This window comes from Sabethes cyaneus, chromosome 2 (genome assembly GCF_943734655.1).
Source record: "Sabethes cyaneus chromosome 2, idSabCyanKW18_F2, whole genome shotgun sequence".
Taxonomy (NCBI): Eukaryota; Metazoa; Arthropoda; class Insecta; order Diptera; family Culicidae; genus Sabethes; species Sabethes cyaneus.
This window is the reverse complement of record NC_071354.1, coordinates 3,161,137-3,184,635: the sequence shown is the minus strand read 5'-3', so window position 1 is coordinate 3,184,635 and position 23,499 is coordinate 3,161,137. Positions and strand designations below refer to the sequence as shown.

General features: G+C 40.5%; 2 protein-coding genes across 2 annotated transcripts; one reads left to right on the top strand and one right to left on the bottom strand.

The window, feature by feature from the left end:
• Positions 1 to 15: 15 nt before the first annotated feature.
• LOC128738348 (transcription termination factor 2) lies at positions 16 to 7,274 on the top strand. The gene is made up of 7 exons (XM_053833401.1): positions 16 to 121; positions 348 to 404; positions 471 to 1,124; positions 1,272 to 1,680; positions 1,742 to 3,539; positions 6,851 to 7,008; positions 7,078 to 7,274. Exons 1-7 carry the CDS (start codon positions 76 to 78, stop codon positions 7,220 to 7,222), a joined length of 3,267 nt encoding a protein of 1,088 aa, XP_053689376.1. The 5' UTR covers positions 16 to 75; the 3' UTR covers positions 7,223 to 7,274.
• Positions 7,275 to 11,132: 3,858 nt separating this feature from the next.
• Positions 11,133 to 23,188, bottom strand: LOC128738819 (glutamate receptor ionotropic, kainate 2). The gene is made up of 6 exons (XM_053834227.1): positions 22,907 to 23,188; positions 13,694 to 14,216; positions 12,941 to 13,134; positions 11,784 to 12,085; positions 11,533 to 11,716; positions 11,133 to 11,468 (listed from the first exon to the last, which is right to left on the bottom strand). The coding sequence occupies exons 1-6, from the start codon at positions 23,186 to 23,188 to the stop codon at positions 11,133 to 11,135; spliced, it is 1,821 nt and encodes a 606-aa protein (XP_053690202.1).
• Positions 23,189 to 23,499: the final 311 nt, after the last annotated feature.

Below are 23,499 nucleotides of genomic sequence, written 5' to 3'. Positions count from 1 at the left end.
GTTGTAAAATATAAAATATCGCAAGAAGTTTACCGTTTAATAGTAAATAATTTGCTTGTTTCTCTAGTATTAACAATGTCCGAAGCAGATGATATTTTTGCGGAAAATTCTTCAGGCGATGGTAAGGATTTATGCGATCTTCGGTTACTAACGGTTGAGAATACGATTTTCGTGATTACCTCAGTTCCGTGATTCAATTCGTGTTATTTATCGGAATGATTGTGTTGTGCCTATTATTTTTATAATTTTTGCCGTTTATTGCTCTAAAATTTAGTTTTACTAGACAAACATCGCCTACTTATTTTAGTTACAGTTATTAACTACTTACGTCTTTTTTCCATTTTTAGTATACCTTTCGAGTGAAAGTTTAGATGCGCCTCAGGAGTCTATTGTAATTGAAGAAAGTAGGTACCATTATCGCTGAGTCCCGTTACAATGATATAAACATGCGAATAATTGCGTCATTTCAGCGGAAACTGAGGAAGAATGGGAGGAAGAGGATAGCGAAACCAGGCAAGCTCGGGAACGGATTAAAAAACGTCAGAGTCGTCGAATGTCTTTCCATCCGAAGCATAGTAGCTCTTCGAGTGACAGTGACGACGACGAAGATGAGGAAATCAAGCGTTATCGCAAACTGGGACAGGTATCGATTGCCAGTGATGACTCTACTAGCGGGGAAGAGTTAGCTGTGGAAAGTAGAGCATTGTCGCCGGCGACACGGTTAAGTATTAGCGGGATTCGACCGGATGATTTGAGCTCCGATGAAGACGAAATAATAGTGGCGAAGAAACCAGCTCGTCGTAATGTATTGATGTCGGACGATGAGGATGAGCCTGAATCTGCTGAATCCGAGGACGAACTGGTGGCGAAAGATAATGAGCATGACTCTTTTGACGATAGTCTTCCTATGCATAGCTACAATGCCGAATCCAACAAGCGTGATTCTATAAGCACAAAACTGTCGTCGACTGCAGTTTCAGAAGATACCGATGAAATCCATGAAAGGTCCGTTGGTAAGCGTTTGTCTAGTAGTATACGGCAGTCAATCGGTACTAAATTATCATCAACAGTAGCTGAAGAAAAGGAAGAGGTTTCTGAATATCAAGATCGAAGCAATTCACCCAGTATAGTTGAAGTTCAGAAATCTGAAGAACCTTTTGAAAATTCCATTGGTAAGCGTTTGTCTACTAGTATACGGCAGTCAATCGGTACTAAATTATCGTCCACAGTAGCAAAAGAAAATGAAGAGGTGTCCGAATATGAAGATCGAGGCAACTCACCTAGTTTAGTTGAAATTCAGAAATCAAATGAGGTCTTACTGGTTTCCAGCGATGATGAAGATAACGCTAAAGTAGACAAGCCTGCGCTGTTACAGCCGACAATCAAATCTATTTTTACAACAAAACAAGTTTCTCAAAGTTTCTACGATAGCAAGATGCGTAAACTAGCCGACATGAAAGCCACTCTGGTATCGATGGAAAAGTTAACCAGAGTCAGCAATGATCTACCCGATAAAGGGGTTGCTCTCTTTAAAAGAATGAACGCTCTAAAGCAGGAGATAAACACATTGAAAAAAGAAATTGATCGAATGAAGGTAAACGAGTCGACTAGCATTCGGAGTGAAATTCAAAAAAGTTTTGAAAGTTCAATCGATACGAGCCGAAATAATTCCTTAGCTAGGTAAGTTTAGGTTTTCACGTGATCGTACAATCATTTAGACAATCTTTTTACCCATTTGCAGCAGCGATGCCTCCGTTCAGCCAATAAGCGATCATTCAAAAACGAGTAACATTTCTTGGCAAGATATTGCAAAGGCCGCGGATCAAATCCAACCGAAGTATACTGGCAAGCAGGGGATGGCCACTTTTGAAACGCAAAAAACTTTGACTATGGACCGGTTAGCTACGCTGCATAAATCGATTGAGACTTGCCCTAGTGAGGACACTCTGGCAGAACCACCGAAATTATTGCGGATTGATCTAATGAACCATCAGCTGCATGCACTGGCTTGGATGCTCTGGAGAGAAAGCCAAAAGCCACGTGGTGGCATACTGGCTGATGATATGGGCTTGGGAAAAACGTTGAGTATGATTTCGTTGATTTTAAGGACGGTAGAGCTCGATGATCAGAACCAAGAGACACAAGATGATAGCGATTCTTCGGCAGAAGACGGTGACGGTGCTGGCTGGAAGGCAAAAGGCCGGCAAGATTATTATGCCGGGGGAACTTTAATCGTGTGTCCAGCTTCGCTTATCAGACAGTGGGAAGGCGAAATAACTAATCGAGTGGCAAGAAACAGTTTAGCCGTGTGCGTTTATCATGGCACGAACCGAGATGTGAAACCAAGACATCTTGCCAAGTACGACGTTGTAATCACAACGTACAATATAGTTTCGCGGGAATTGAAACTAAGCCGAAGTGGAATTTTCGGAGTAAAATGGGATCGACTTATTTTGGACGAAGCACATGTAATTCGAAACCACAAAAGTGCAATGTCTATTGCATGCTGTCAGCTAAAAGGTCGCTTCCGATGGGCTCTTACAGGGACTCCTATTCAGAACAAAGAAATGGACATGTACGCTTTGATGAAGTTTCTGCGTTGTACTCCGTTTGATGATTTGAATCACTGGAAGAAGTGGATAGACAACAAGAGCGCCGGAGGAATGGTTCGGCTCAATACGATAATGAAATCTATAATGCTCCGCAGAACCAAGCAGCAGTTAAACGAAAAAGGTGCTTTGCAGGGTCTTCCGGATAAAAACATTGAACTGATAGAAGTGAGACTTGATACGGACGAAATGAATGTATATCAGAAAGTTTTACTCTACTCGCGAACACTTTTCGCCCAATTTCTGCACCAGCGTGCTGAGAAAATACACGATGACTATTATGACCATTCAAGCCGACCGACGTTCGCACAAACTCGTCAGCCAAACGCCGCTTTTGACCGTGTGCATCAGAAACTGCGACAGTTGCATACCAAAGATGAGGTTAAGCAACATCAAATTCTGGTTCTATTACTTCGGTTGCGACAGATCTGCTGTCATCCAGGTTTAATACAGCAGATGTTGGAGGACGATGAAGGAAATTTTGACATCAGTGCAGAGGAAGATGAGTCGCCAGAACTTGATTTGCTCGCACAGCTGAACAAGCTTAAATTAACGGATACATCGGCTAGTGCTACGGTAAACAGCAGTACTGAGGAAGGACAAAAGGAGCTCAACATTAGCGATCAGCTGCCTGGAGATACGGATGCAATCACGAAGGCATCGTCCAAGGTAATGCTCCGTTCGAATCCGGTTTTCGATTTGGCCCGGCTTAGTTCGAAGATCGCTAAAGTGCTCGATCTGTTGGAGGAGAAAATTCTATCCGGCAACGATAAGGCGGTTGTTGTGTCACAGTGGAGTAGCGTGCTGGACATTGTCGCTCAGCATCTGAGTACCAAAGGTGTTCGCTTTGTGTCTCTGACCGGTAAGGTGCCGGTAAAGTTTCGGAACGACATTGTGGTAGAATTCAACAAGCAGGACTCGGGTCCAAAGGTAAGTGTGTTTTACTTTTTTTATTTTTTCGAAATATTTAGAGGATATATTTTATGAGGGGAAAGAACGCTGCAGAACATTCAGAGACAATTTACTCTCAAATGCTCGCTGCATTTTAGTTTCATAAAATAAGTATTCTTTTCATAATATGTGCCAGAAATCTTTTCTGGGGTATTCTTTTTGTTCGCATTAAATAGTATTTCATTAAGTTGGCTCGTTTCGCCGAAAGAATTGGGGTGGTATTAAACTGTTTAAGAATAATAACGATCCCTGAATTATGCTTGGTCGGAAGATTGCTTTAAATAATTGGCCATTGTTGACAACGTTGCTGTGGTAACTGATTGGGTTACTTTTGAGTTTATGTTTACGGATGTGAACGCTCTGGTGCCCTCCTCAACAGGTGGCTTTTAAATAAACATATTCATACATCCACCCATCGAAACCGTTGCTAGCGTAACGAGTTCCTTCTGTTTATTCGGAACAAACATGGAACTGTAGTAGGCAGTTGATTTTGCAAAATTTTCAACTTCGAAGAGTTCACATTGTTCTTTCTATCTTGTGGCAAAAAGAGTCCGAAAAAATGTCCAACCGTACGTTCAACCTGCTGTGGACCAGTTCCCAGAAAACACTGGAAAAACTTGCGGTCAATGATTTCGAGTATCAGGCTATCGAAGCACAACACGACCGAAGCGAGGTCCAGGGCCAAGTATTTGAGCTATACCTGCGTTACATTGTGGTTTCGAACAAACTGGAGGAAATCTACGATCAGATGGTCCAACCGCAGAAGCGTATTTTGATTCGAAAACTGTTGGACAACTGTCTCGGTCGGGTGCTTGAGTTGAAGCACGATTTGGTGATCATTGACATGATGGAGTTTAGCTACAATGATGCCGTGGTGGAGAAATTGAATCTGACACCTCTTCGAATGGAAATTACGGTTCCAAGATATTTTCGGAGGGAAAAAGAAGATATGCTCAATGAAAGAAGAAAGTTTATGGATGACATATTGAGACGTATTGGGGCACTGGATGAGGAAGTTGTGGAGGAGGAATTGTCGGAGTTGGATGCTATAAAGATAATTCAAACGCACGAGCGTGCTCGACAGGGTCGATTGCGGGCTCAGTTTATGAAAGAGTTAAAACTATTAAAGGAGAAAGGTAAGCCCGACAGTAGCCGTGATAAATCCACGACCGGATTGAACGCAGCAATGAAAATCCAGAAAGTTTGGCGTGGCTATGCGACACGAAGACAAACTAGACGCAGAAAAATGGAGGAAATGATCCTGATCGGAATGATTCCGCCCCACGTCACGACGACGCGAACTGCGGTCGATGAGCTGGAGGAAGCGAAATTGGCACGATATGTTCAGCAAAAGGAGTTTCAAGAGGAGTACGAAAAATCGCTGGTTCGCGTCAAGGACGAAATTTACTCCAAACAGGGAGCCGCTATGAAGGAGGACATCGCCGACGAAATTCGCACTTGGTTTAAAGAGTACCAGAAACGAACAGGACGTTTGCCCGATTTTCCCTCGGAGGAAGCCGGTGGATCCCGCCATTTGCTGAGTCGACAGGCCACAGAAAGCGAGATGAGCCGGTCTTCCGTGATGTCCTCGCGTGAGAGTAAATTAAAGTCCGCCAAAGACGCAAAGTTGCAACAGAAAAGACCTGGGGAGGTTTCGCTCGAAGAAGGACTGGATAAGGCATTTAAACCGATGCAATCCTCATTTCTTCCGGAGATTAAAAATGCTATCGATGAGTATACTGAAGTCTGGAAGGGTAAGGATGAGTCGCATAACTTACGACAGACATATTACGATGACATGATCTACGAGGAAAAATATGCGGATGTTGAGACTGAACTGCGACGAATTGTGGACGATATTATGCGGCAGGAGTTGGATCTCCTGCAGATTGCGCTGGATAGAGATCGAGCCCAGAAGGGAAAGAAAACCAAGAAGGGCAGTAAGAAGGCTCGTCGAAGTGGCAAGAAGGGCAAGAAGAAACGTGAGAAAGATTTGACCCCGGATCGCACGACTGAGTCGCTGTTTGAGGAGCTGCTAACGAACGGTATTATTAAAAAGTTCCCCGAGACTCCGATTAACTCCTTCGTGGGGGATTTGAGCTACGCCGCTAGGAGTGCACTGAATCCCTCCCCGGGAGATGTTCGTCATCTCATCAAACAGTACTGCATCCTTCCACTGGGTTCTGAGATTATCCGTAATTTCGGCCCGTGCATTAAGTCCCTGCTTATAGCCGGTCCGAAGGGTTCGGGAAAAACATCTCTAGTTCATGCAATCTGTACGGAGACCGGATCGGTTTTGTTCGATATTAGTCCGGCGAACATTGCCGGAAAGTACCCAGGAAAGTCCGGACTCATCATGTTGATGCATTTGATAACGAAAGTCTCGCGTCTGCTGCAACCATCTGTAATCTATTTCGGGGACGCTGAAAAACCCTTCATTAAGAAGGTCCCGAAAACGGATCGAACTGATCCCAAGCGTTTGAAAAAGGATTTGCCGAAATTGGTAAAGAACATCAACCCGGAGGATCGCATCATGCTGATCGGCACATCTAACTGTCCCTGGGAGGCGGACATGAAATTGATGGTGCAAACCTATCAGCGTTTCATTTACATTCCTCGGCCAGATTACGGGGCTCTTTCTTTCGCGTGGAAAGAATTGTTGAGCCACTACAGTGGCGTTCCACGGCAGTTTGATACGGGTGCTATGGCGAAAATTTCCGACGGCTACACTGTAGGTTCGGTCGTGAGATGTATCCGGGAGGTCATTACCTGTAAGCGTATGCTTCAGCTAAGAACACAGCCTTTGACCCATTTGGAGCTGATCAATGCGTTAAGGTTGGTGATCGATGTTGTAGTTGGCTTGAATGTTTATTTATTAGGAAACTTTACTATTCGCTTTTTTTCTTCAATGAAGCGCACTTGAACCCGTCTACAAAGAGGAAGAGGAAGCTTTCATGTACTGGTGGTGTAAAACACCGTTGGGTCGACGCCGTTCGAAGCAAATGGAGATGGAACACGAAGCCAGAATGGAAATCGAAAACGTTAACAAGCAGAAAAAGAAATGATTCCATGGTGTCGGTGTGGTTTTCTATAGATTTAAATTATTTTTAGCAGTTACAAACATGAATTTTATGAAGAATTTGATATTTATTTTTACTAGCATTGGTGTGTTGTAACCTTTCAATAAAGTTTCTTGATTGGTTTGTATAGCAAAAGTTGTCAGCAATGGCGAATCACTATAGTACAGGCGAAGAAAAGTGTAATATCCTAATACAGAGCATATTTTTTAGATTATGCTGCTATCACTAACCGCCGGTGGCGTCGGTTTGAACCTCGTAGGAGCCAATCATTTATTTTTACTGGATCTACATTGGAATCCTCAGCTGGAATCGCAGGCACAGGATCGTGTCTACCGAGTAGGCCAGAAAAAGCCGGTTTATATCTGGAAGTAAGTGCTGTCCAATTTAATCTGCTAGTGCAAAGGGAGAAGTAATTTTAAACGTTTCCTTTCGGACAGATTTATGTGTATGGACACCGTGGAGCAAGCAATTCGAGTACTGCAGGAAAAGAAACTGGGTATTGCCAACGAGGTGCTCACTGGAACAAAGCAGACCAGCAGCAAGCTGACTATCGACGATCTGAAGACTCTGTTTGGTTTGTAAGCTATCAACAAGAAGCGAAGGAGTCCATTTCGGTTGGATGCACTGTGATATCTAGCAGAGTACGTTCTTCTGTTTTCTCAAGTTATCATCCTTTTTGTGCCAGTTTTGTATATGGATTTTAAGGCACATTTTTCTCAAAATTCATAGGGATTTGAATTATAACAAGCTTTTTTGGTTGCCACTTTCATCCGAAATCGGACGTGTAAGCCTTTTTATTTGCTTCAAAAGAAAAAATAATCAAACCTATTATGCAATAAATCTGGGCCATATTCGAAAGGTCATTTGTTACATGGGTCTGCTTTTTTGAGTAATCTAAATGTGCGTTTGTGATTTTTTTTTCTGGTGTCACTACTTAAACTGCAAACAGGTATACAGGTATTCTCAACAAGTTCAAGAATGTTTCCTAGTGCTAGGATCTATAATACTGCTTTGATAGTATGTAATGTCTATTGTGTATTGAGCATTGCTATTCCATTTCCGTCATCAGGCGTTTCAAATACAAGAACGATCATGTTAAGTTTCACTGAATGTCGATATGTCCATTGTTGAGCATTATATCAAGGTAGGTATTATGCAGATTTCATAAAAGAAACCTTGTTTTTACTTTTTTGGACTATATCAGAACTTTAAAAAAAGGTTAAGAATCACTTAAACTGCATGAGAAATCACATTTTTCTTTATTTGAAAAAAATTATTGTTTTACCACAAAACCAAATATTATGATATTTCAGAGAATTTTCATTCAATGCGTTCGGGAATATTTAAGGTACAATCATACAAAAAGGTACGATCATGCTAGTTGATCGAAGTTCAGGTGAGGCCAGAAGCAACATGTCGTATGCAGATTTAGCTCGCTATATGTTGCCAAAAAATTGTCTAATCTGCAGATGACAGAAGACGTGCAGATTCTTACATAGGGTAAGTTGAAGAATATGTAGTGAAATTCATAGTAACTTTATTGTACGTAATCACTCAAGTCTTTTTTACACAGGGGATACGTTACGCCTTAAAGAAAAGCATGTAAAACCGTGTTAATTCTAAAATCGTCATAAAAACGCGTTAATTAAAAAATCACCGAAAAAACTCGCCCGAATTTAATCTCTGAAAAAACCGCGTTAATTCGAAAAATGATACAAAAAAATGCGTTAATGCAAAAATTGTAAAAATAAACTGTATAAAAAAGAAGTGTAAAAATAAGTATGATGCGAAATAGAGAACCAACAATTAGTTTAGAAAGCAATATGTAACTCATTTTTTAAATATATTAAGTACCGATATATTGGGCATAGTCGTCATTAGAAATGTAACCTTATTTCTGGATTAAGTAAAATCATTATTACGTCCAAAATTTTCATTGAATTCACAAGTCGTATGACTAAAAATAGTCCGTGGTTTTATACAGTTAGCCGACATTCTATAGTTTTTTCGTTTTTCCCAATCCCAGGTGAAAAAGGAATTCGCGCCTGCGGAAATATTTCTTCTACGGTGAAATATTTCAATTGTTTTGAAATAGTTACAGAACGTTGGACTTTAGTACTTAATTCAAACAATTTTTTTTCGCAGTATTTGAAAAATTAATAGCTTATTTTTTGATAATAGTCAGTTCGTAGAGAATGTGGCACATTATGTGTCGCATTTGCTATTTTTTGCTCCTTTTCCTTTGCTCTGTTTGCTCGAATACTAAAAGTAAATCTTCATCAAGTAGATTTCAATAACTTTTCAGCTTTATTAGGTGCTAAGCAACATGTCGGACGGTAGTATATCATCAAAATGTTTGATCATGATATATTCGAAAGTATAGAAAGCAACATAAACACCGAAAAACATGCCGTCATCTAAATCACAAAAAGAACTTTTCTGATAATAGCGGCTACACCAGTTCTTTCATCTGCTGCGTGGTTTAATCTTCGTACGCCATACGTAACTGTGGTAAACATTTTGAATTTCTAACACCATATGCAAGTTTTACTAGTGCCTTGAAAGAAATTTATCATCTAGTTTTTATTACGCTTGGTACAGGTTAGAATAAATCTTACTTGTAATCGGTATCCGTTTATTACCATTGCCGAGTCGATCATTTTTGTTGGTATTATTTTCAATATGTACCAAGTACATATAGTTTTCTAGTCGACCATATCGTTATATATCTATGAGTAGAAATGAAACCACTTGAATTAATTTTCCGTTTCCTCCATTGCCATGTCAGTAAAGTATGAATGAATCACATACTCATCGAATTTTTTTGGTATTTTTTGTATTTTGAGATACTTTTGCATGTGCAATAACATCTAATTTACTGTGTTTAGTTTCATGCTATAATAATAATTCATTCTTTTATACGTTTGGTTTAGTTTCTACGCCTGACAATGATTTTTTTTTTTCAATCCAAGGATTGTATTCTGGATCTGTTTAATGCCTGGCAGCTCTACAATCTAGTTTGCATCGACCAAATCAAGGTTTATAAATTTCAATCCTGTCAAATAATACAGCCAAGGTTAGTCAAGAGAGGTTTTCTGATGTTCAAATTTGTTTTTCACCCCCGCTGGTTACCCTTGACGATCACCGACATTTTCAAAGCGGAAACTGCTGAATGTATAAACAACGTCGATGGTTGCTAACCAATCCTTCCGCGCACTTCTGTTCTACAAACTGTGAAAACTAGATCACCTATTTTAACTCACCTTGAATACAGCTACATTGAATTTAATTAAAGTTTGGCATCATTGTGGATCTAAGATCTAAACTGATTATATTTCAATCGAATATTAAAATAAACGCGTGCTGCCCTCAAACTGACGCGAATGTCAAAACGGCATAACCGAACTTCCGTCGATGAATCTTTTGTAGTCTGTTGAGCTGCTAGCCTTTAAATTTGAGTTTTGACGCATGGTATTCAGTCGTATGCATAAACCATTTCATAAAGATCTGTGTTATTTGTCTTTTTTTTGTTTGATTCTGTAAACACTGTTGATGATACACTTATGCTAGATGCTAATATTAATTCTAACCAGGCACGTCATGAAATGGTTTATTCAAGCAGCCAAATAATTTAGTGATTTTATAACCACCAAGTCATTGATAGATGAAATGAAAAAGTATAGCACAAGGCAGAAGTAGTTCTGTTTGTTACGATCATTAAACTGCACTGAACTTATCTCTTATTTAAGTTTTGTTTTGGTATTTGAGCAAACAGCAAAGACAAAAACGGTTGATACTGACTATAAAATCATGCACTTCGTTAATCACTGCGAATCGTGTAATAATCTTAATCTGAGTTCTGACCAGAATGGTTTAAAGTGGAAGAACTAAGAACTTAACAAAGCACTGAATTTTGGAAAATTAAAACGGTAACGTTGAAAACGGCCGAATCTGCTGTGAATATTGCGATTTTCGCTTCTTTCAAATTTAAGAATAACTGCTTTCCAATTCGCTCAAATCGAACTATTCCCACAAATGTCGGATGCGGTCGTAAATAAACCCGAGGGTGATTTTAATAGAAATTCAATTAATTCTGTTTTGTAGATACATTACAAATAAACAAGTAACGTTAGTCATTCACCTCCATTCTACATTTCGCTCAGAACCAACCTGAATTGCTATTTGGAAACCGGATTGAAATTTTCAACCAAACCAGCCCTATTTTGTTTTGGTAATTGTTAGTGTTTCGTCTGGTTTTAGTCCCAATCCACCCAGGTTTTTGGATCGGAAAAACATGTTGATAGAATTCTTCAGCTTACGAGTCAGTTACTGATTCATACGTATCCTATTCAACAAGGCCCAACAGATTGTGAAACATTATTTCTAATATTTTTTGTTGTAAATATTCATCTACTACCTACTATTGTCAATGTGCTGTTTTGTTCAACCAATAAAATACAACTTCTGAAAATAATCCAACGTAAATTCCACCTTAATTAGTGTACGTATACTGAAAGATGGTTGCGGAAGGGGCTCGGATCGGAATCAGTTGCGATCCGATGCCGTTTTTCTCCTTCACAACCATATAATCGCGACCGTTGATCATCCGACGGGATCCAGCGGTTGGATCGATATTGCTACCGTAAAATCCTAACGTTCCGTTCGTGTGCCGGCTGAAAATCTCCGCGTACGGGGGCGGTGGTGAATCGCCAAGGGATCTTGGCTTGCCGTTAAAGTAGGTCAGTTTTTCTATCGCTGCGGGGATCTTCCGGGACTCGGATTGCGGTTCTTTGCTGAATTTACGTTCGTTCAGAATTCGGAAGAACATCTGATGGAACAAAAAACAAAATCAAATGAGTAATTATTCAGAATAGAAAAACGTCTTCAATCACCTCCGTTACAAAAACAACAATCGCTGTGCCGAATCCGGTTAGCATCACCAAGTAGGTCATGGTTAAGTCACGGTTTTTCAGCTGTCGCTCTGTACCACCCAGATTCTGTGGACATATTTCAGCTTTTGGGAGGTTTTCTAACAGTTTAAACTTAACGATGCCTCCCTCGACCATATTCAGCAGCCTGAGAATAATGACAGTCAGTATAAAAGCGGAAACGACTACGCTGCCAGCATTCGGTGACTACTCACTGTGCGTCGAATAAAATGTTCCAACGGGTGGTGTTCGGATAGGCGAAGGCTCGAACCTTTTTCAGAAACGGTGAAGTGGCAGCTGCAAACGGACAGTGGCTTCGTTCGTTGACCGGATTAACCTTGCGTCGGACTAGATAGTCGCTATAGACCATATGAGCGAAAGCCGGTCGATCCCGAACGTAAACGTAGCTCTTTTTGGCCACTGTTGTCATCAGGATGTCACTGTCGTTCAGATTTGTTGTGAATTCGACCAGATGTTTGTCCACCAGAGCGCTGAGCGAGTTCAAGGCCTCGTCACTCTAGACGACGGGAGGAAGGGAATAAAATGATTGATTCCGTTAGAATGTGCGCAAATAACTGACGGCAATATGGTCGTGGACAAACAAAATTGGTGTAAATATTTATGCTGACCTTCCTAGGGATGTAAAAACCGGCGACTAACGAGTGGCGGAAACTTAATGGATGACCTTGCTTGCTACTGGTAACATTAATCAAGAAGTGTTAGTGCCCTTCAATAATAATCTTTCCACCAAACTAAAGTAGGACTTTGATTGATATCATCAAAAAGCCCTATGCAAACAAGGCACGTGAACAGGAGAGGCACGGGTGTTTCATTATTTGGTGTATTTATTTTTGGTTTAGTGGCGGTGTCATTTGCCAGACTGTACCTACAGTGATTAATTTCTCGACAAATATATGATAATGGAATAGAAGCTAAGTTTGCTCGAATTCCATTGATTTATTTTCTATATTTTAATACAAATCTATATACAAAAATATACCATCGTAATATGATAAAAATAAATTACTCAACCTGTTTTAAATACGGTTCATCACGCCGTTACCAGTAGTTTTTCAAGTTTTTTCCCCATTTTTTTTTTCGTTGTTCGTATCAACGACTATGGATAGGTGTCTTAATCATAATTCATTCTATCAAAAATTAATCGCATTCACACGGAAGGCGTCAATACAGCTGGAAGCTCACCAAAAAGAACAAACCGACGCGAATCACGACTTGTGGGAAGTACCTCACCCTATCTCGTTACAAAGCTATAACGCGAAGGATTAATTATTAATGCTAAGTACGGTGCCACATTGTTCGACAGTTTGACTACGGTGGCCCATTTGCGCTTCACCAGAGTTAGTTAACTTACGTTCTTGATGGCATATTCGATCGCATTGCCACGGATGGTGACGAGCTGCTTCTCCTTCTGGAGCACGTCTTCGGCACTGTTGATAGGCAGGGTGAATTTCGATAGCGTCAAGAAAGCGGTTAGATTGGCTGTGTAGAACGAGGTGAGCAGTGTTATAAATATCCACCAGGTGGCAAACAGGATGCGTGTGGAGTCTGAAAAATATTTTTTTGTTTTTATCCTCTTTCTATTTTTTTTGTTCAAAAATTATTCTCTATTTTTAATCTCGATTTCATTCCGTCATATGACATAAATGCACTATAATTGCTAATCAAATACATTTACTAAATTGTCCATTGCACGCAATGCAAAGGACCCTCAATCCCAGCCCCAACGCATTCCCTAATGGAAAATAATCTATGATTTTATTGAGGTAATTCCAGCGATGCTAACTATTGACCAAGCCCATACATTTTTAAAATGATTGTCGCATTACACCCTCAATAACAATGTGGTTCTTTGTCGTAACTACCGAACACACGTGGCTTTTGTGGACGCAGCCGTTCAACCTTTGTGTGTGCTTTGTAATTATTGACCTCGCCTTCACCACTCGGATGCGATTCAGGTTGCTTGTGTCCATTCAATTCAGTCAACCTTCCTCGTTCCGCAATTTTAAATTTTCAATTGGAAAGTAACCACCTTCGATGAACACTACGATTCATATCCGGTGGGGAAAATTCTCTGATGATACAGCGGACACTAACGGAAACTTACCTCCCGTGGGGGACAGAGTGCTACCCTGTTTCATCAGCGCACCATACACGAACCACACGCAATGGGGCAGATGGTACAGGGCCTGTTCCTTATCTTTGGTCATCTTGTACCGCAGCACGAGCAAGGCATAGATGATCGGTCCGACTGCTAGCAGGGAAACCAGAATCAAAATCCATACATCGCGCTGGAACGGAGCAAGCAGACCGGCACCACTGGCCGATTCCATTGGCCGTACCATTATCATCATCCATTCGCCTTCGTCCAGTCCGGCTGAGTAGAGTATGTGCTGTCGTGCGTCGGCTAAGATAGGCAGGAAGGCTACGGCCACATCCGCCTTTTCTTGGGCCAGCAGCTCGATAACACTGCCTTCCATGTCGTTGGTGGACCCGACAATGTTGTGCTCCGGCATTACCAGCGTGTAGTTGAACTTATACTTTTCCATGATGAACTCGAACAGCTCGAAAGCCACTCCGCGGCCATACAGGGTACCGTTGATGCGCTCAGTGTAGCTGAGCGGCCAGTCCTGCAGCGAGAATGGTGAATGATTTAGTTACAATTTAGTTACAATTATATCTCGACAGCCATATAACTTCTCAAAAATTTAGTTTATATATGGTAGTCAGAAGAATCAAGTTTAGCACAGCTTCACATTGATTTCGAATCAGTAAGGTTTTAAGGTGTACAATTTGGAATTGTGAAAATTAATACGCAAACTTGAAAAGTGATTTCCATGGTTGTGTGGTTAGTATCGGCTATCTGGCTCAGCCGATTCTCTCATGTTACGTTATTGATATGTGATTTGATTTTCAATAGATCAAGGATTTCTTTGGTCTGAAAATCTCTTTGATCAGCAGGCACACATATATCACAAAAATGGCACAAAATAATTCACAGATGTCATAAAAATTACACTAAAATGGCACGAAATAGCATAAAGATAACACAAAATTTATGCAAAAATTGGCATAAGAATGACACAAAAATAATTGAAACTACAGCTTTATTTTAATGCTTTAACGGGTAAGGCGGTACTTGCTTTTAAAGCCTCAGAGTCACAAAACTGTCTTGAATGAGTAACATGAAAAAGTGTTCAGAACATTTTATTTGACACTAGCTGACCCGACAAACTTCGTATTGCCACAAATTAACCTGTGTTGTACATAAATCATGAATCTCGGATGATCTTTATCACTTCTCGAGTTTTGCAAGTCCCCCAGTGGGCGGCGCTTCCGACGGCGGGTCACCGGCAACACTCGCGACCGGCTCGTCCTGAATGATCTAGTGTTACTATAGATAGTTTTTGTGGTCTTGTTATTGATTAATGTTTTATGGAAGAGTCTCGAATTTCTCGAGTTGGATTAGTTTTTGAGTTTCGCCAAAATTTCTGTTTTATTTGTATGAAAGTCCATATCCCCCTACCACAGGGGTGAGAGGTCTCTAACTATCATAAAATAAATTCAAGACTCAAAAATCTCCTACATGCTAAATTTGGTTCCATTTGCTTGATTAGTACTCAAATTATAAGGAAATTTGTATTTCATTTGTATGGAAGCCCACCCTCTTAAAAGGGAAAGGGGTCGTAATACACCACAGAAAAAAAATTCTGCCATCTAAAACTCTCACATGCCAAATTTGGTTCCATTTACTTGATTAGTTCTAAAGTTATGAGCAAATTTGTATTTCGTTTGAATGGGAGCCCCTCCCCCTCCTAAAAAGGTAAGAAGTCCTAATTCATCATGGGAAAAATGGTTGCCTCCAAAAACACCCACATGCCAAATGTTGTTCTATTTGCTTGATTAGTTCTCGAGTTAGGAGGAAATTTGTATTTCATTTGTACAGGAGCCCCCCCTCTTAGAGTGGGGAGGGGTCCTAATTCACCGTAGAAAATTTTCTTGCCCTCGAAAACCTTCACATGCCAAAGTTGGTTCCATTTGCTTGATTAGTTCTCGAGTTATGGGGAAATTTGTATTTCATTTGTATTGGAGCCCCCCCTCCTAATGTGGGAAGAGGTCCTAATTCATCACAGAAAAAATTCTTGCCTCCAAAAACACCTACATGCCAAATTTGGTTCCATTTGCTGGATTAGTTCTCGAGTTATGAGGAAATTTGTATCTCGTTTGTACAGGACCCCCCCTCCTAAAGTGGGGAGTGGTCCCAATTCATCATTGAAAAAAAAATTGTCTCCAAAAACACACACATGCCAAATTTGGTTCAATTCGCTTGATTAGTTCTCGAGTTATGAGGAAATTTGTATTTCATTTGTACAGGAGCCCCTCCTCTTAAAGTGGGGAGGGGTCCTAATTCACCATAGAAAATTTTCTTGCTCTCGAAAACCTTCACATGCCAAATTTGGTTGCATTTGCTTGATTAGTTCTCGAGTTATGAGGAAATTTGTATGGAAGTCCCCCCTCTTAAAGGGGAGAGGAGTTATAATTCCTCTTATAAAGAGGGGAGGGGTCTCAATTCACCATAGAATAAATTCTTGTCACCAAAAAAAACACCCACATGCCAAATGTTGTTCTATTTGCTTGATTAGTTCTCGAGTTAGGAGGAAATTTGTATTTCATTTGTACAGGAGCCCCCCCTCTTAGAGTGGGGAGGGGTCCTAATTCACCGTAGAAAATTTTCTTGCCCTCGAAAACCTTCACATGCCAAAGTTGGTTCCATTTGCTTGATTAGTTCTCGAGTTATGAGGAAATTTGTATGGCAGCCCCCCCTCTTAAAGGAGAGAGGAGTTACAATTCCTCTTATAAAGAGGGAGGGGTCTCAATTTACCATAGAATAAATTCTTGTCACCGAAAACACCCACATGCCAAATTTGGTTCTATTTGCTTGATTAGTTCTCGAGTTATGAGGAAATTTGTATTTCATTTGTATAGGAGCCCCCCTCCTAAAGTGGGGAGAGGTTCTTATTCATCATAGAAAACATTCTTGCCTCCAAAAACACCTACATGCCAAATTTGGTTCCATTTGCTGGATTAGCTCTCGAGTTATAAGGAAATTTGTATTTCGTTTGTATAGGAGCCCCCCCCCCTCTTAAAGTGGGGAGGGGTCCCAATTCATCATAGAAAAAAATTTTGTCTTCAAAAACACACACATGCCAAATTTGGTTCCATTTGCTTGATTAGTTCTCGAGTTATGAGGAAATTGGTATTTCATTTGTACAGGAGCCCCCCCTCTTAAAGTGAGAAGGGGTCCTAATTCAACATAGAAAATTTTCTTGCCCTCGAAAACCTTCACATGCCAAATTTGGTTCCATTTGCTTGATTAGTTCTCGAGTTATGAGGAAATTGGTATGGAAACCCCCCCTCTTAAAGGGGAGAGGAGTTATAATTCCCCTTATAAAGAGGGGAGGGGTCTCAAATTACCCTAGAATAAATTCTTGTCACCGAAAACACCCACATGCCAAATTTGGTTCTATTTGCTTAATTAGTTCTCGAATTATGCAGAAATTTGTGTTTCATTTGTATGGGAGCCCCCCCTCTTAGTGGGGGGAGGGGTCTCTAACCATCACTAAAACCTTTCCTGGCCCTAAAAACCTCTACATGCAAATTTTCACGCCGATTGGTTCAGTAGTTTTTGATTCTATAAGGAACACAAAACAGACAAACAGACAGACAGACAGACAGACAGACAGACAGACAGACAGACAGACAGACAGACAGACAGACAGACAGACAGACAGACAGACAGACAGACAGACAGACAGACAGACAGACAGACAGACAGACAGACAGACAGAAATCCTTCTTTATAGGTATAGATTTTGGCGTTAGTATTACAAACAACATTCTGGCTGGCTGCGAAGTCTGTCGTATAAAAACAGAAGGTCAAGTTTCGATAACAGAATGTAACACCTAGGCTTTGCTTCTGCTTGACTTAGACTTGTCAACTTAGATGCCTCCAAAAACATGATCATACGTAGTATCTTTTTCCAGCATAATTGCCACGATACACCTGGAGATCACCCAACCAGACGGAATCACAAATCGACCATGTTCTGATAGATGGTCGGCACTTTTCAGACATTATCGACGTCAGAACCTATTAGGACGCTCACATTATTCGTATCATAACCCAGGGATGGTTAAGATACGTCAAAAACTATCGGTTGTCAACAACAACATATGCCGCCGTCCGCCACGGTATAATCTAACGCGACTGAAGCTATCGGATGCTGCCGAAAACTACGCGTTATCTCTCAAAGTCGCGTTGTCGGAAGAGGGTGAGATGGATGAATGAGCCTTTCTTGAGAACTGTTAGAGTGCGGTGAAAACAGCCATTCACAAGATAGCGGAGAACGTCTTAGACCGTGTGGTACCGAATCTACGGCCGGCTTCATGCAGAGTCGGTCTACAACGGACCAAATCTTCACTCGGCGGCAGATCCTCCAGAAGTGCGGCAAATTCCGAGTCGCCATGCATCACCTGTTCATTGATTTCAAAGCCGCAAATGATAGAGTAAACCAACAAGAGATATGGAAAATTTGGACGAAAACGGCTTTCCGGGTTAATTTACTAGACTTATCCTGGCTACGATGGATGGGTTTCAGTGCTGTGTGAGAATCTCGATTGGATTGTAAGACCCATTCGAATCTCGTTTGGTCTTCCTGCTTGCTATTCAACATAGCGCGGGGCACGATTTTCAATAAATCTAGTCAATGTGGATGCTGTCGGCAGAACATTTGAGGTGGTGGAGCATTAGTACACCAGACCAAAACGCGAAGCAGAGCAGATTGGGTTGAAGATAAATACGTTTAAAACGTCGCCGGTTAGGCAGTACCATGGTAATCGATGGGGATGAGATTCTGGTAGCCGACGATTTCGTATACCTTGGCTCACTGGCAAAACAGCCTTGGACTTAAACGTCTTTCTAAGACTTGACCCTTCTTTATCGACAGACTTCACAACCGGCTGTTAGAGTACAGGACAGTTACGGGGCTAGTGCAACAATCCTATTGACTCTATCTAACAGCACCGCCTTGCCTCAGCATACGACATACGACGACTGGCCTGTTAGACCAGCATCGTACCTCGAAGATAACTGGGTGGCTCACTGGCAACAGAGGACAACAATAACAGCCGTGAGATTAAAAGGCGTATTATCAGCGGAAGTCGGGCCTACTGTGAACTCCACAAACACTTGCGGTCTAACAATCTGAGCTTTAGTATAAAGTACGCATCGTTCAAAACGCTAAACGCGCGGCGAACCCAGTATTCAGAAAGTGGTTAAAGCTGGACGGATACGTTGGTCGGGACATGTTGCTAGAATGCCTGATAACTTTCTTGCAAAAATGGTTTCGCATCGAATCCAGTAGGAATATGACGGAAAGGGGCACAGGTGGAGCGAGCGAGGTTTCCAAACCAGGTGGAGCGAGATCTGGCGAGCACTGGACGCGTAGTGCCAACTTATTAAGTAACTAAGACAATTTCGTAGTATAAATAGTAGATTAAAGGGTACCCTACTCTGGAGAGTCGGAAAAATCGAAATTTATTTTTTTGCATTTTCGAGACGCTTACACCTTCAGAAATGTCATGCCAAAAGGATTTTTTAATATCTGATCTCGTTGAAAACTTACGGCAAATATTGTGGAGTCACCTCAAGCGAAGTTCATTACTGTACGAATCCTTGAACGCGTTTTCCCCAAAACCATGTTTCTTTAGCTGGCGGTACGTGCATCTCAGAATCTAGTGGACCGATTTGGTTGAAATTTTTTTCGGCATTTTAAAATGAATTATCTAAATTTTATATATCTCAATTTTTCAATTTTTTATGAGCGTTTAATTGGCGATTTTTGATGAAAAAACACCTTTCTTTTGGAAAAATTGTTGCCTTTTTGGTAATTTTTCGAATTTTCAAAAACCGCTACGTAACAATTTAGGTATTAACCTAAAGCTTCAAAATCATCTTTGAAATCCGTTCTACGATACTCCGTTGGTTCCCGGCACGTACCGCCAGCAAGAAACTATTTTCTAGAGGATATTCACTGTGGTATAACCACTGGATAGAGAGTCGATCGATGAAGAGTAGGTAGGTTTGTTATGGCTCAGAGAGAATGAGTCAATCGATTAGAAATTGATAACCGATAAGAGATAACCGATCAAGGGAATAAAGATCATTCTTGTTTGAGACTCAGTACGAACAACACTCTTTTTATCATTCACGTGTCCACCTGCCACCAGCATAATAATCACTATTCTGGTATCCAAAAAATACAAAATATATCTTCAAATATACCTTAACCAATAAAACCAAAATACCCCAACACTTAACTATAATTCTAGCATCTGAAAAAAATTTACGAAAATCTATTATTTGTTGGTCTTCCAGAGTAGGGTCCCCCCTTAAACATAGAGAAGCGGATGCGCCTTCCCACAGTTTAAATAAAGTACAATGGCATTTCAGCAACACTGCAAAATTCTCAAAAGTCGCATAGGCCATATTGACGTCGTGCCTTGGGGGGAGCGATGGGGGGGGGGCGGTATGGGGGTTCAAACCCCTCCCCCAGGAGAAAAATTCTACACTTTCAGGCTTGAAATTTCACAGCCATCAGCTTAGAGCAGGGCCCGACACCATCACTTTCAATTGCAATTTGTAACCCGACAATGAAGCAATGAAGCCTCGGTTTCCATTGAAGCAACTCCGCTTCGCTTCAAATCTGGTTTCAATCTGCGTCAGTAAAACAGGTTTCACGTCAGCATGACAATCGGTTTTGAAGTTTCATTTTCACTTTCCTATCAAACATTCAGTAGAAGGTCAGTAACATTTCCTACAATATAACGCATGTAATATTTAACCTTCTTAGTCAACATCGACAAATCGTGTTCGTGCCTGACTTTCAGTTGTCGTCACTTGAAACAGTCACCAACTTCAGCTGGCGCTTGCTTGAAACATTCTGTTCAACAAATAAGACCAGTCTCTTCATGTATGATGTGAAGGTAATAGAAAGTCAGCGTCTTTTATTTGTTTCGACTATGCCGGGTCCTGGTTTAGAAGAAAATTTGCAGGGCTGGTTATACGATCTTCGTTGTCGTCGTCAGCAGCTTAGAGCCGGGGTGGTTCGTACTGTTTTAAGCTTCATTCAACTTGATCTTGGGTTATTCGTCGCTCATTTCCCAGGATTTTCTGAAGTTGTAGTCCACCGTCCACAAGGGCGCGTAAGTCCTCAGTGCGCATTATCAAGGGGGTTTATACATTGTCAGCTTCGTACGGCGATCGTGTCGTTTTACGAAGTTTTACGGCTTGATGTCCTGTTTGAATACGATGCTGGATCTCCTCATTTGTTTGCTATCCGTGCCCACCAGCGATCCCACAACGAGCTCATCTACCACTTCTGGTTCGTTGCTGCCAACAATTGCCGTCCGCGAAAAGCGCACGTTGCTCTCGTTTGAGCCTCTACCATACATGTATTTGGTCTTCGACGCATTTATTTTCAACCCAATCCTCCTACCCTCCGCTTTCAGTCTAGCGCAAATGGCCTCCGCCGTGACAAAGTTTCTGGTTTTAATATCAAAACGCGTAGCCGGCGTAGTTTGCTACATTTACTGAAAATCAAACCTCTTTTTTCGATATCCGCTTGTCGAATTACCCCATCAAAGGGCGATCTTGAAAAGCATGCAGGATAAATTGTTAACTTGTTTCGACCCTGGCCGAAGAGGCTCGACCTTATGGACTTTTACAGCCTCTCCCAGCCGAGATTCGAACACACAACATACCTCGATGCCAACCGAGAGGCTAAATTTTAACATTTATTTTATTTTATTCAATTCGATTTTTTGTCAAATGAAAAATATTCAATTTCAACCTAAATAGCTTTTAACTGAAAATAATTTTCCATTTCTTGAATAAACTGCTTAAGGTTAGGTTATGTCCGAATTTTTTTGTTGTAAATCCACCCCTGGTGGCGCTCGCCCAGATAATTATTTTCGCATGCTTTTGTATGACAAAAATAATACCAAAAGGATACCCAAATGACAACAAAATCAACAAAAAATGACAAAAAGAAGAGAAAAAAAAAACAAAAAAATGTGTCACTTAAGGTATTTTTTACCTTTAATTTTCCTTATTTATTACTCAGTTGATCCGTTCATACTGATTTTTTTTAGTAATCTTTAGTAAACTTTGTTCCGCGTATAATTGTACCGCAGTTTTATTCAATTTCATTTCAGTTTGTCGTAAAGTTTGAATAAGTATTTCATTAGTATTTTATTATAATGATGTTTTATTTAGCACTTCATAAAGTTTCATAGTTAGCCTTATCAGAAACCAATTTTAGACGAGTGACGTTTTATTGCTTCGCATTTGTTCCACTAGTCAATGGATTACTTGAGTATGCGATTTTTCAAGCTATTTTTCCTAGTCGGATCGTAAAAAAATTTACAGTAAAATTGCATTTTACGCGATTTCTTACTCGAAACGGTTGCAACTTATTGACATCTTTCCAATCACATTTACCATTTTAGATCACCATTTTACATCACAAATTTTAAAAACCGTACTTTGGCCATCAGCTATCAGCTTCAAAAACCAAGAGTGGAAAAAGTTGCTTTTTACGCGATTTCATAGTGAACTTGGAACCTATCCCTCACGTATAAAGCGACTCAAGAGTATCTATTCTATGTCGTTTATATAAAAATTTCTAAATATTTCGGTTTTCAATTTTTGCACCTGATAAATCAACAAAAGCGACACCGAATCTATGGTTTGAAGAATGTATTTTGAATATTTTGAGATATTTTTAAAAGTTCCCATTAGGTAGAACATAGTTTTTCCGATTTTTCTCTGAAGTTTCTACCGCTTTGAAAAATTTTGAAACATTTTTTCCAAATAATATTTCCAGATTTTTCCAGATTGCCGAAATGCTTGCCTTTTGAAATAAGCTATGCTCGAGAAGATCGGATAATTTCCGATAAATGAAGTTTTTAGGAAAATTGGAACCCTCGAATTTTTAAATATTGTAAGCCAAAATAATCAACGAATGGCCGTTCATTATATCTTAACTTTTTAATTTGTTAAATATAAAGTTACAGACCACTAGAAAGCCCCATTTTTTATCCGCAAATCATATTGTATAATTAATTTACTATTATTAGGACAATTGCTTGCAAAAATCTTGCTATCTTTGCTTATCGACATAAGCACCTATTTTTTGTTTAATTTTGTTAAGTTGATAATTAAAATAACACATCGCGATTCCTTAATTTCTTATCTCACCTCCAAAGTGGTAACTTTGAGTACCCGGCCTTGCAGTTCATTGGCCAACTGACCCCAGATGGCATCCTTGACGGCTTGACTACTCTTCGATTCACTCTGGTAAAATTGGCCATCGTTTCCGCGACTGTCACTGATGTTTTTTTCTGACTCGATGGGCTGAATATCCGCTTTCACCGGTGCAGCACATTGTTGTAGGGCACAAAAAGCGATCAGTAGTTTTAAGAAGAGGCGAAGTGAAAACTGCGAACCACTTTTGACTGGAGCTAGTTTACAGGCACCCATGTTTTAAGTTTCTGGCACATTGTAGGGGCATGTTTGCAGATTTTACTGTCACTAAAACTATTTTCTACTTAAAATTTCAACAGAAAAATGGAAAAAATAGGACTAAATGAACGAACTAAATAAAATATATACACTGTCACAACGGTGGTTGGATCACTTCCCTGCGATTTGGTATCTTTCGGTTAGTCCTTGTTGTGCGCCCGTTTCAACGAAAGGTTCACGAAGAACTGATTTCAGCTGGCAGCCGTTTGATGGACGGAAGTCGCAAGCTCTAACACTGGAATCAGTGTATCACATATCCGCTGCCTTAT

Excerpts from the sequence above, each read along its gene's own strand:
- LOC128738348 (XM_053833401.1), top strand. The coding sequence starts at position 76 with ATGTCCGAAGCAGATGATATTTTTGCGGAAAATTCTTCAGGCGATG. Across the intron at positions 122-347 it reads GGAAAATTCTTCAGGCGATG|TATACCTTTCGAGTGAAAGT; the intron begins GTAAGGATTTAT and ends TTCCATTTTTAG. Across the intron at positions 3,540-6,850 it reads AGCAGGACTCGGGTCCAAAG|ATTATGCTGCTATCACTAAC; the intron begins GTAAGTGTGTTT and ends CATATTTTTTAG.
- LOC128738819 (XM_053834227.1), bottom strand. The coding sequence starts at position 23,188 with ATGGGTGCCTGTAAACTAGCTCCAGTCAAAAGTGGTTCGCAGTTTTCA. Across the intron at positions 11,717-11,783 it reads AACATTTTATTCGACGCACA|GCTGCTGAATATGGTCGAGG; the intron begins GTGAGTAGTCAC and ends CATTATTCTCAG. Across the intron at positions 11,469-11,532 it reads TTGTTGTTTTTGTAACGGAG|ATGTTCTTCCGAATTCTGAA; the intron begins GTGATTGAAGAC and ends TTGTTCCATCAG.